The 12,960-nt window shown below is 37.6% G+C and overlaps 1 protein-coding gene across 1 annotated transcript; it reads left to right on the forward strand.

Moving 5' to 3' along the window:
- Positions 1-7,518: 7,518 nt before the first annotated feature.
- Positions 7,519-11,315, forward strand: LOC103452560 (metal-nicotianamine transporter YSL1-like). The gene is made up of 6 exons (XM_008392057.4): positions 7,519-8,797; positions 8,887-9,059; positions 9,338-9,432; positions 9,613-9,747; positions 9,833-10,137; positions 10,234-11,315. Exons 1-6 carry the CDS (start codon positions 8,431-8,433, stop codon positions 11,151-11,153), a joined length of 1,995 nt encoding a protein of 664 aa, XP_008390279.2. The 5' UTR covers positions 7,519-8,430; the 3' UTR covers positions 11,154-11,315.
- Positions 11,316-12,960: the final 1,645 nt, after the last annotated feature.

Genomic DNA, 12,960 nt, shown 5'->3' on the forward strand with positions numbered 1-12,960 from the left:
TAGACCTGCGTAAAGCGGGAGCCTTGTGCACTGGGTACGACCTTTTTATGTGGATTCAGTTGCTTTCATTTATTTTTAAATAATTTACAAATGAGTGCTAAATTTTGATTACGGTTTCAAACCCGCAGCAGAGTGCGGCCTTCTTTGCTAGTCTTTGTCTAAAGGTCGAATTGCCTATGGTATTATCATATTGGGCAACCTCTGTTGGCATATGTTCTTTTCCTCTGTTTATTTGTTCTATGTTTTGTTCTTCTATTTAAGTCTTAATGTCATAATTTTTTTTTATAAAAAATGGTGTCAAAAAGTCAAAAAAAATTTCTTTTTCTTGAGTCGTTTTCTTCTAGTTAGACCTTCCATAAGTCAATGATAATAATTCGTTTTCTTCTAGGTCACAAACTTATTTGAATTGGTTCTTCTTATGTGAAATTTCAATTGCTTGATATGGTTAATCCGATTCTTACGTGATCATTCTCAAGTTTATCTTATACCAATAACCAATGTCAGTATGATTATCTCTTACTTAGAGAATTGTATGTGGATTTTAAGTGAAAATTTATTGAACCCATGTGAGATTTTGAGCCTCTTGCATATTTTTTCTTGTGAGTTTCATGATAGCGTTATCATTCACTAGAACTTGCTTCAATATCTCTCGAGGCGAAATCTTAAGTCATGCAACACTAGGGAGATGATTTTGGCCATGTTTGGATCGTTTGAGCCTTTCTAACCAACCTTTTATGTTATCTTATCCCTAGTTACCCTTTTGAAGCCAAACACTAAGCCTTTTCTTTCATCACCCACATTCATCCCTACCCATTTAGCCTATATTAGCCATTCCCTATAGCTTAAGGAATACCAAGTGGACATCAAGGAAGATAAAGGTTGGGTTCTACATCAAAGATGTGGTGTATACCGAGGTACCATGTGTAGTGTAGGATTATTTTTATTCTTCTTTGAAGTAAAAAATAAGAAAAAAAAAAAACAGAAAGAAAAGAATCGAAAAGAGAGGAAAAGAAAAAAAAGTGTATATATATATATATATATATATATATATATATATATATAGCAAAGAAGTTAGGATTATTTTTATTATTCTTTGAAGTAAAAAATAAGAAAGAAAAAAAACAGAAAGAAAAGAATCGAAAAGAGAGGAAAAGAAAAGAAAAAGTGTATATATATAGCAAAGAAGTTAGGAAAGAAGAGTTTGAAATTGTTTCATCCCTACATCGTGAGTCCTGGACGCCAATAATAGAAGATCCAAGTTTCAAAGAGGACCGACTGAAAGTACATTATGAAGATACCTTGTTATTTCTTAAGTTTTAGCTACTTATGAAGACAATAACACAATATTGTCATTTGCATAGGAATGAGAGGGAAAAATAAAATTGAGGATATGAATTAGCGGGAAAAAATAGAGGGAAAGTTTTGTTTTTTTTAATTTATTTTCAGTTTTTAATAGTTTTTAAGAGTGAAATGACTTAACTACCTTCACATGTTATGTACATGGTCTCACTTAACAAAAATTTGGATGAAATATATGATAAACTAACGGTAAGGGGCAAATTGGCTAAAAAAAATTAGTTTGAGTCCTTAATTTTCCAATAGAAAAGTTAAAGGGGGAAATCGAAAGTTAAGTGAAAGTTCAGGGGGTAAATCGATAGTTTACTCGGAAAACTAATGAAAATGGGTTGAAAACTTTGAGTTTTAACGATAAGAACAGAATAAAGGGTAAAGTAAATAGTATCAGGATTGACTTTTTAGTGTAAAAATATGGTTTTTCATTAAAATGAACAATACCGATAGCTTTTCGTTATAGTTTCTTTCTTTGTCTGATCATGTGGGGTCTGAAGTTTCAATCAGTTAATTTCATCTGTCATCATTTTTATTTCGTTCTTTCATTTTCTGGTGTGAACGCCAGTTGCCGGCACAAGCAATATTCCAAAAGCATAGCTGTGGACGGTGTACGTGAGCAGCTCACGGCCATTGCTTTTTACGTAGAGGACAAAACCCTAAATTGTTGAATTTAGTGTTTTCATCTAGAAGACATTGAGTTGATAAGTAGTATCGGGATTGACCTAGGGAAATGATTTACGCAAACTCATTTTGTTCTTTTGGACACTCTTATTTGGACTTATGCAAACGTAAATTTCCTAAAACAAATATAAGTGCTGAATAAGAAAAGATGTATACGGATATCTTTCCTTTGATGTTTAATGTAATGTAATTTCACTTTCCTTTGATGTAATCTTATGAGTTATTCATGAGAACACTATATAACCTTGTGGACGAGACCAAATTGGGTGATTCACATATATCATTGAATCATTGTATCTGTCTTGATTGTGGCTCTGGCGTTTCAATTTTGACTTGATTTGTTCTATGCATCAAGAAAATATATATGTACTTTGTTACGAAACCTTATAATTTATTCATGAGTACACTCTACAACCTCATGGACGAAGTCAAAAATGGGTGATTCACGTATATGTTTGTGTTTGTTTTGATTGTGGCTCTGGCATTTCAATTTTTACTGTTGATATGTTTCTATTCATCAATGAAACGTATATGTACTTTGTTAAGAAACTTGTATTTTATTTGGCAATGCTTTTGGAATGGCTGGCATCGTTTTCAAATAAGAAGCACTTTTAGTGAATTTTGGAACAATAATTTAGCAATATTTTTGGATTATAAAAGTACTCGGGTGAACCCATGGTGTCGTTTTGGGGTTTAAACAAGTTTATAAGGTTCACGTGTCCCCCGTGTCGGAAAGAGAGGGGCGGAGGGTGGAGAATGTCGAGGGCGATGGGTCTGGCGGGGCAGGGTCGCAAAGCTCTCAAACAATTCAACTTGCTCAGGGCTTTGCAGTCCGAGATACAATACGAGCTTTCCTCTAATCCCTTTCAGGTTCTCTCTCTCTGTCTCTCTCTCAGAACACTTTCAAATACTTTGCTAGAAAGCACTTGGATTTTCACTAATAATTTTGTTGTTCTTCTAGCAAAAGCGCTTCCAACAAAACAATTCTGAGCATTTCCAAACAAATCCTCTAGGTAGTTGAAGGTTAACAAGCAATGGCTCCACATGTCTGCAGTCCACTGAAATTATGTGGAACAGGAGCACTATAATTGATAGAGAGTAATCTTTTCAAATATAATGGAGAATCTTCTTGACTTTTATTAACCCATCATGCTCAAAAAACATCACTGTTTATTTTTCTTTTTTCTGCAGCAATCATTTTCTACTAAATAAAGGGTGATTTGACACACAAATATACAACTAACAGATTCCCAATGGTCCAATTTAACGAATGATGATCCTCTCCGAATTCTCTTTGTGAGGATCTTTGGAATCTTCGAATTATGTCCGTTTATCGTACATCGTGTGATTAATTTTCGTCAGATACTATTCATATTTAACTTTAAATAGAAATGGTCCATGTGATTGAAAATCAATAGAAATGGTCTCTGAGATTGCCCACTATCTATGACTTTGGTCATTCCGTTAAAAACTCTATGGGTAATTTTCAAAGCTTCGTAACTCAATCGATTATTAACCAAATTCGACCCATAATATATCAAAATGAAGATAGGAAAGTGTAGAAGAAGATTATACTACGGGTGGGCAAACGGGTCCTGGACCCGCGGGTAGGGGCAGATCCTTACGGTTCGGGACGGGTCCAAAAATTATAAATACGAAACGGGACGAGGCGGGCCGGTTTTAAAAATTTGAGAAAACGGGCCCCCAGCCCAGACCGTTCTCTACCCTCTCTACTATCTCTTTTTTTTTTTGTCAAAGATACATCTCAGACCCCCACCCAATTGGGCCAATTCACTCTACTCTTCGTCTCTCCCCTCACATCACCTTCTCTTTCTATCCCGACTCCGACTCTCCTCCCTCGATCTCTCATCCTTGCATCTTCTTTCCTTTCTCGTCTCAGACCTCTCTCAAGCCCAGGCTCCCATCTCAAACCTCAATCTCGACCACTCCTTCTTCTGACATGCTGCAGATGCACTTCTACGAGACCTGTGACGATCAACACAGTCTTCAAGTTTCACAAGCTGCTGGCCGGACTCAACCTTGTTTGACTCGTTGGAGGGGTCGGCAAACATGCAGGATAAGGTGATGTTGGAGGTTTATTTGGGGAAGCAAATCTACAATCTTGGTGGCGTGCGAACGGTTGGACCAGGTGGAGAGGTACAATCACCATCGTGGCATCCTCTCCTAACTCTCCATCGTGGCATCCCTAGGTAATTTATAAATTAGGGTTTCTGATTTAGGAAATTAGGGTTTTTTATTTAGGAATTTAGGGTTTTTTATTTATGTGGGTTTCTGATTTTGTTTTGATTCATCAACTGATGTGATTTGTAATTGCGAGGGTGGAGGTCTTGGATCCGTGGAAAGATGACGTCTTTGGTTCGATTTGCCGATTTGAACAATTTGATTATTTGTGAGATTGATTTGATGTAGTTTTGTGCGTAAGAGTAATGGGTTCTGTTTGAAACTATGGATCTAGGATTTCATGGTTTGCTTATTTCGGGACATGCATGGAAGTTAACATGTGCGGAGTATACATAAATGTTTGTAGGATTTGTTTTTTTGTGTTCTGAGTAGTGCAAATGAGGGTCTAAAATTGTTGGTTTTGCTTTTGCTTCTGCTCAGCATATCGAGGCAGTTCCAAAACCGAATAAAAATCCAAAACCGAATAAAAAAAAAAAGTAATTGGACCCGTGAACTCGTCCCGAACCGGCCCGTTTGAAACGGGCCAGGTTAGGTTCGGTTCCCAAACTCAAAACCCTTCTACCCGGCCCGGGCCGGCCCTAGATTATACCTATTTGAAAGCCCAATGATTGCCGGAGATGGCTGGAAAATAGCCTGAAGGGTGACAAGTCCGCGGGAAAACTGGAAAACTCGTCAGAAACTGGGTAAATTTTAAATGTTCATAACTTATTCAATACTCAACGAAATCGAGTGATTCAAAAACAAAAATCATACTTCTCGATGAGACGAAGATAATGGTACCTTTCTTGACGGCTAACTCGCCATGGTTGTCCAAAAAAGTGCTCAAAAGTGACTAACCATTTTTGAGTTAGCCACTTTCAAGCAGTTTTTCGGCCAAACCACAGAGATTTATCCGTCGATAAATGTATCATTCTCTTCGTCTAGTCGAGAAGTATGATTTTTGTTTTTGAATCACTTGATTTTATTGAGTATTGAAGAAGTTATGAACGTTTAAAGTTTACCCAGTTTCCAGCGAGTTTTCTAGTTTTCCAGTAAACCAGTCACCTTTCAGGCTATTTTTCAGCCATCTCGGATAACCATTGGGCTTCAGAAACGATTGAGTTACGAAGCTTTGAAAATTGCCCGAAGAGTTTTTAGCGGAATGACCAAAATCATGGATGGTGGACAATCTCATAGACCATTCTATTGATTTTCAATCTCAGGGACCATTTCTATTGATTATGCAAATCTTAGGGACCATTTTGGCTATTTAGCATTTTCTAGCCGCACGATGTACAATAAATGGATACAATTTGAGAATCCCCAGGATCTTTACAAAGAGGATCCGGGGAGGATCCTCAATTCAATTTAACGGATTAGGATTCTCACATCGTACATCGTACTGTCAAAATTTATTTTAAATTATTTATTAAAAATTAAATATAAACATTACCTAACGAAAACTGACCGCACGATGTACGATGAATGAACACGATTAATTGATCCTCTAGATTCCCACAAAGAGGTCCGGAGAGGATCCTCATCCCAATTTAATCACTTCATTTCATTGGAAGCATCCACCACTCCTACCGCCAACACTTTTGTCATAATTCATAAGGGCACATCTAGGGATGGGCAAATATCCACGGGTATGGGTAACTACGGTTATCCACCATTTAAAATTCACGGTTATGGTTATGGGTAACTGTTTAAACAAATAAATGGTTATGGGTATAACCATTTACCTGTGAAATTTAAATTGACGGTTATGAGGATTATTTGCGATTATAAATGGGTACCCATTTGACCGTTTATTTTAATAAGTGTAAAATTTAAAGAAAAAACTAAAAACCCTGAAATTAATTGGGATACTAATCCAATTTACATTTATGTAGGTCTTTTTCGGTGACAATGAGTCGATGAGACTTTGTGATTAGACAGACTAAAGCATTAGAGTACTCGAAAGTTTAGCGCTATAAACTATGTGGTAATGGGAATTTGGAAAGTTTCAACATCTTTGTTTTTTGATTAATTTTTGCTAGTTATACTTGTATGGATTAGAAAAGACTATGATACTTTACAACATTTAAGCTCAAATCCGTTGAACCGAAGCAATCATGATCGTAGGTAGTAGCCCCATTGAACATGTCCTAATCCTTACTCATACCTCTATCTCTACTTGGGTTTTGGATAGGTGATGCCCAAAGGGTTTTCACATTGTTGAGCATTGATGAATTTGAACAAACCCGTAATACTACCAGAAGCTTTGACAAACAATGTTCAAGTCTTTTCCATACATTGCTTTATCTGCATAAACTTAGTCCACAATGGCAGCTGATGAACATTTTATTTCTATTTACCTATAAATGGGTAAAAAACAGTAAACGGGTAAATGATTAAATGAGTATCCGGTTACGGTTACATGGGTACGCGGTTATGAGTACGGTTAACTGTTTATAAATGGTTATGGGTATGAAAATAATTGTTTATGCAATTACCGAACGGGTAAACAGTTATGCAGATAAAGACTTAAACGGTTTTGAGTAATACCCGTGGTTACCCGTCCTTTATAACCATTGTTCATCCCTAAACACACCTTGTGGAAGAGGTGATTGGACCCACAAATCTACAACTTACAGATTCCCAATGGTCCAATTTAACCACCTCATTTCATTGGGAGGAAATCACTAGTCCTACCCCAACACTTCTATCCTAATTCATATGGGCACACCTTGTGCAAGAGAAGAAACATAAATAAGGTCAACGATAAGGTCAGCTAGTAAGACAAATGTCAGTGAAGCAGGATAGAGACTTACATTTCATCCTCGACTTTTAAATAATAATATAATGTCAAGCAGAAAGTTAATATATAAAATATTGTATTATTGGTCAGGATATGCGAGAAAGTTAATATATAAAATGTCTTTGGATGTAAGTCTTTCCCGTCAACTAGCCAAATCACGTGTCCCATAATTGTGATCAATATAGCAATTCATTTGCCTTGCTCCTAACATTTCAGAAAGGAATTGGATCATGTTCTGAGCTTGGGCTCAGGAGACTCCTGATCAACACATAAGAGCCATTGAATTTTGATCTAACGGCTACAAATATAAAGTCCTTTAAAAATTATAATAATTGTAACTGCTAGATCAAAATCTAATGACCCTTATGTGTTGGTCATGAGGCTCTGACCCCAAGCTTAGGACAAGATCCAATTCCTTTCAGAAAAGTCTTTATTTATTTGGTTGGTACTTTTGCAAAGTGGTTGAAATTATATAAAAACAAAGGCCATAACCTGGGATATTAGGGGTGGTTAGTATGAGATCTCAAATTGAAAATGGGATCCCGAATCTCAAACCAAAAATTTTTAGGACATGAATTTGAAGATCAATCCCGAACCGAAATTTCGGTATTCCTAATTTTCGAGATTCCCGAAATGTTTTCGGTATTTCGGGATTGGATTTTGGGTTTTTGGGTTGAAATTTGAGATTTTTATTGGATGTGGGCTAAAATTTGGGTTTTTTTTACCTCATATTAATTTAAGTTTTTTAATTGAAATCTAGCCCACATAAAAAAAATCTCAAATTTTAGGTTTTTTTATCTCATATTAACCAAATGTGGGCTACAATTTGGGCTTTTGGTATTTGGAAATGTTCCCCAATTTCATATTAAATGAAATTTGAGTTTTTTTATCTCATATTAATTTGAAATTTCACACCAATTGAAATGCCAACTCATTCATACTTAAGCCAAATTGATGTTCCAAACTACTTAATTTCATACTTCTATTTCTAATTAGTTTATTATCAAACCACTTAAATTCAACATTTAACATGTATGCAACCAAAATAAATATATATATTTTTCAGTTTGGTTCGGGATTCTCGAACTATTAAATATGTAATCTCAATTCTCGTGCTAAAAGGTTCGGGATCAATTCAATATTGATCCCGAAAATTTTGGTATTATCGGTTGAGGAATTTTTCAGAATGGGATTGGGATTTTGTTGGTTTGGGACTTTTCGGGAAAATTTTCTAGCCATAGATATTTCTACACTTTGTGGTTTTGGAATTTGTAGGCTTGTGAGCAGAGTAAAATGACGAGGATAGACCCGTCCAAGTACTAATTTCTGCACTTTGTGGGCTATATATATTCATCAAGGAAGCATCCTTTTCTTGTTCCCATTGCCTGACAAACAAGCAACAGGACTGTGAAGCCATGAACATGGAGCTGGAAGCAAGGGAGAAGAAGGAGATAGAGAGGGATGACATGGAAGAAGAGACAATAGTTCAATCCGAGGGGCCGGTTGGGACAATCCTTCCATGGACACAGCAGCTAACATTCCGAGGAGTCGTTGCGAGCATAGTGATTGGAATGGTGTACAGTGTGATAGCCATGAAGCTAAACCTCACAACTGGGATTGTTCCTAATCTCAATGTCTCTGCTGCTCTCCTCGCGTTCGTGTTCATCCGAACGTGGACGAACCTGCTCAAGAAGGCGGGATTTAATTCGAAACCCTTCACTCGGCAGGAGAATACTATGATTCAGACTTGTGCAGTTGCTTGTTATAGTATTGCTGTGGGAGGTACTTTTATTTTTCTTTATATATTATATTAATTTGTAAATTAATGTTTCTTAAACAGTATATAACTTTATACTTTCTTTGTTAAACAGGTGGATTTGCGTCTTATTTGTTGGGATTAAACAAGAAGACATATCTTCTGTCCGGTGTGAACACAGAAGGAAACCCTGCAACTGCTGTTAAGGAACCTGGGCTTGGTTGGATGATAGGCTTCCTTTTTCTAGTCTGTTTTGTTGGCCTTTTTGTCTTGATTCCTCTAAGAAAGGTACTGATTTTATAGTCTTTGTTTCTTTTTTTCTTATCTCGTTACTATCGAGCGATATTGGGAAGATTCAAACTCAGGACCCTTGGGTTAGGGTAAATGATGTTAATCCCTTGAGAATTCAAACTCACGATCTCCGATTCAGGAAATGAGTTAATCACTTGAGCTGTAAGCTCCTTGCCGTCTTCAGTTACTTGTTCGACTAAAGATTTCGAGGAGATGAATATGGTTTATTTTTCCTTTTAAGTAGATTTTTATATGGATTTTTTGTTTATTCACAGATTATGATAGTTGACCTGAAGTTGACTTATCCAAGTGGTTTGGCAACTGCGGTTCTCATCAATGGCTTCCATACTCAGGGAGATAAAATGGCTAAGTAAACATCTACCAACACTTCCCCTTATCTCTCCTTTGAAAGCCATATATGTTTTTCTTAATAGAAATGATATTAAAACTAGGTGCATATGTGCTGCTCTAACCAATGTAGTTACGCCACGTCTGCTCTTAAAAAGCCGTATTAGAAGCAAAATTCAACACAAGTTATGATCATTTGCAGGAAGCAAGTACATGGCTTCATGAAGTATTTTTCTGTCAGCTTCCTGTGGGGATTCTTCAAGTGGTTTTACAGTGCTAGAGCAGAATGTGGATTCTCACAATTCCCCACGTTCGGATTGCAAGCTTGGAAAAACACGTACGAAAAATCGATCATTCATTTGTTTCTCCCTGCTTCTGCTTGCTGTTAGCGATCCTTTATAATTTGCTGCTATCTGTTGCAGGTTCTACTTCGATTTCGGCATGACCTTCGTCGGAGCAGGCATGATATGTTCACATCTAGTAAACCTGTCCTTACTTTTCGGGTCTGTGCTCTCTTTCGGTGTACTGTGGCCGCTCATAGGCCGGCGTAAAGGACATTGGTTCCCGGAGAGTTTAGACGAAAGCAACATGAAGGGTTTGTATGGTTACAAGGTTTTTCTCGCAGTTGCCCTAATCCTTGGTGACGGGCTTTACAATTTCGTCAAGATTCTGGTTTGCACCATTGTTAATATTTATGTCAGATTGAAAAACAAGAATCTCCAATTGGGTAATAAAATCAGCCTCTTAATTTCCTTTTGTTTCATGCTGCTGTGCTGTGTTGTTTTAGTTAAAGTTTTTGCTAATCAGCTTCTTCTCGCTGCAGATGTCGAGGGCAAGGTGAAGCCGATCGAAAAAAAACAAAACGAAATCTTCCTCAGTGAAAACATCCCTACGTGGCTTGCAGTCACCGGATACGTTGTCTTTTCCATCATTTCTGTCATCGCGATCCCGATGATGTTCCCGGAGCTCAAATGGTATTATGTTATAGTAGCCTACATAGTTGCTCCATCTCTTGCATTCTGCAACGCTTATGGAGCTGGTCTAACCGATCTAAACATGTCCTACAACTATGGAAAAGTTGCCCTCTTTGTGCTGGCAGCAATGACGGGAAAAGAGCACGGTGTGGTGGCGGGGCTTGCGGGCTGCGGCCTCATCAAATCGGTCGTCAACGTGGCATGTATTCTGATGCAAGATCTCAAGACAGCCCATCTGACTTTCACCTCTCCCAGGGCAATGTTTGTGAGCCAAGCCCTTGGCACTGCACTAGGCTGTGTGATAGCTCCTCTCAGCTTCTTCCTATTCTATAAGGCGTTCGATGTGGGAAACCCGCACGGAGAATTCAAGGCTCCTTTCGCCTTGATCTACAGAAACATGGCGATCCTAGGCGTGCAAGGCTTCTCGGCGCTGCCTCAGCATTGCCTCCAGCTCTGCTACGGCTTTTTTGCTTTCGCGGTGCTAGTCAACATAGTCAGAGATTTTTCACCGAAGATCGGAAAATGGATGCCACTTCCGATGGTCATGGGCGTTCCATTTCTCGTCGGGGCATACTTTGCCATAGACATGTGCATAGGGAGTCTGATTGTGTTTGTATGGCACAAGATTAACAGCAAGAAGGCTGTGCTAATGGTTCCGGCGGTTGCTTCTGGATTGATTTGCGGGGAAGGGTTGTGGACTCTCCCCGCATCGGTTCTTGCTCTGGCCAAAGTAAAACCCCCAATGTGCATGAAATTTTTGGGTTCCTAGAGTGAAAAGGCTTTATATATGCATATATATATCTGTGGTTAGTGAGAAATGGGTAAAAAAAACTAAAGGGCACATCATAGCAATTAGTATTTAGTATAGGGAAGAATGGTAGCAAGTTGTATCCGATCCTACACAATAAAAATTTATTCTTGTCACCGAAAACCGAAGGAATCCGAGGTAAAACTTAAGAAGAGATACAAAAAGTGGTTCAACAGAGTGAAATCTGACTATGCAAAGAAAAATTGTATTGTTCGTGTCAAAAAATTCGTAATATACAGAGTTTATTCAAACGAGTCATTCTCAATCGTAAAATTATACATCACTCGAAGCAAAATCAAGGAACTGATGATACATTAAACGAAAAATAAAAACTACGTTAAATCAGCCTGTTACAATACCTGCCAGAACATCACTCTTACCCCGCGCATAGATAGTGTAGACTAGACAGATTGCATCAAGCCATTCATCAAGGAATTCTCATGAATCAGCAACCTGGAGGTTGAACATTCGCATTAGAATCAGTTTTCATATAGAAATGCAATGTTTTAAGTCCAGTTTTTATGCACTTGACAGACCGCCGAAAGTTTTTTATGATTTGTTGCCATCACAAAGAACAAAAGAACTTCTCTTCAAATAAAATTTTTTATCTGTTACAAGGGGCATTCCTTAGCAGATAGACGGGTCCATGAATTGTATCAATGCAGAGGCCTGGTGGTAAAGTCTGTTAGTGTTTGAGCTACTTTTGTGCTAAATCTCTCTATGTATTTGTAATCAATTCAACAACTAATTGAAATGGATTCAAAGCTTGAATATCAGAGATGAACTTTTGGGGAAGAAGGAGTATGTTGCTTCCTCGAATCTATGTTGGATTTGTTGCATAAAACTCGGCTACAAACCAGCTATATAGCCATTGCCAACACACCAAAGCATCATGACTATGCTCACGTGCAACTTACATGGTTTCACTTAACATATAACAAACTGCACATGTGTCAAGTTATACACCATTGAGATGATATAATTTTGACCATTTATTACAAATATATAAACTTAGCAAAGAACAACACTTGGACATTTTCAACCTTGAATGCTTGATCCAGCTGCCATGCTTATGCTCCAACACTCCCTTCTAAGCTAGTAACTGGTTTAACTCAAAGCTTCTCTCTGAGTGTGCAGAATCGATCTTTTGGCAAGGCCTTGGTGAAAATATTTGTAAGTTGATGTTCAGACTTGCAATAGATTAGCTTGATGATGTTTGACTACAATGCTTCTCGAATGTAATGATATCTTCTTCCAATGTGCTTTGTTCTTTGATAGAACACATGATTTCTTGTCATAGCAATGGCAAATGTATTGTCACAGTAGAAAGGAGTACCTTCAGTTTGTTCTTCACCAAAATCTTGAACCTCAACTACACCGCTTGAATGGTTGCTTCAGTTGCATTCATGTACTCCGCTTCAGCTGTTGACAGAGCCACATTATGTTGTTTAACCGAGGCCCAAGAGAAAACCCCACTTCCAAAAGAGAAAGCATATCTAGATGTGCTTTTCATATCGTTTCATTCCCACTCCAATCACTATCACAATACCCTATGAGAATTGATTCTTTGCCTTTCTCATACTCAATCTCATAGTCTAATGTGCCTTGTATATATCTAAGAACCCTCTTTGCTGCTCTCAAATGCTTCTTTGATGGTCCATGCATGAATCTAGCCAGTAGACTAGCTGCAAACATAATGTCTGGTCTTGTTGCAGTTAACTACAACAGACTTTCAACCAATTGCCTATATACATTCTCATTTGTTTTC

The sequence above is a fragment of the Malus domestica genome, chromosome 14, assembly GCF_042453785.1.
Source record: "Malus domestica chromosome 14, GDT2T_hap1".
NCBI classification, from domain to species: Eukaryota; Viridiplantae; Streptophyta; class Magnoliopsida; order Rosales; family Rosaceae; genus Malus; species Malus domestica.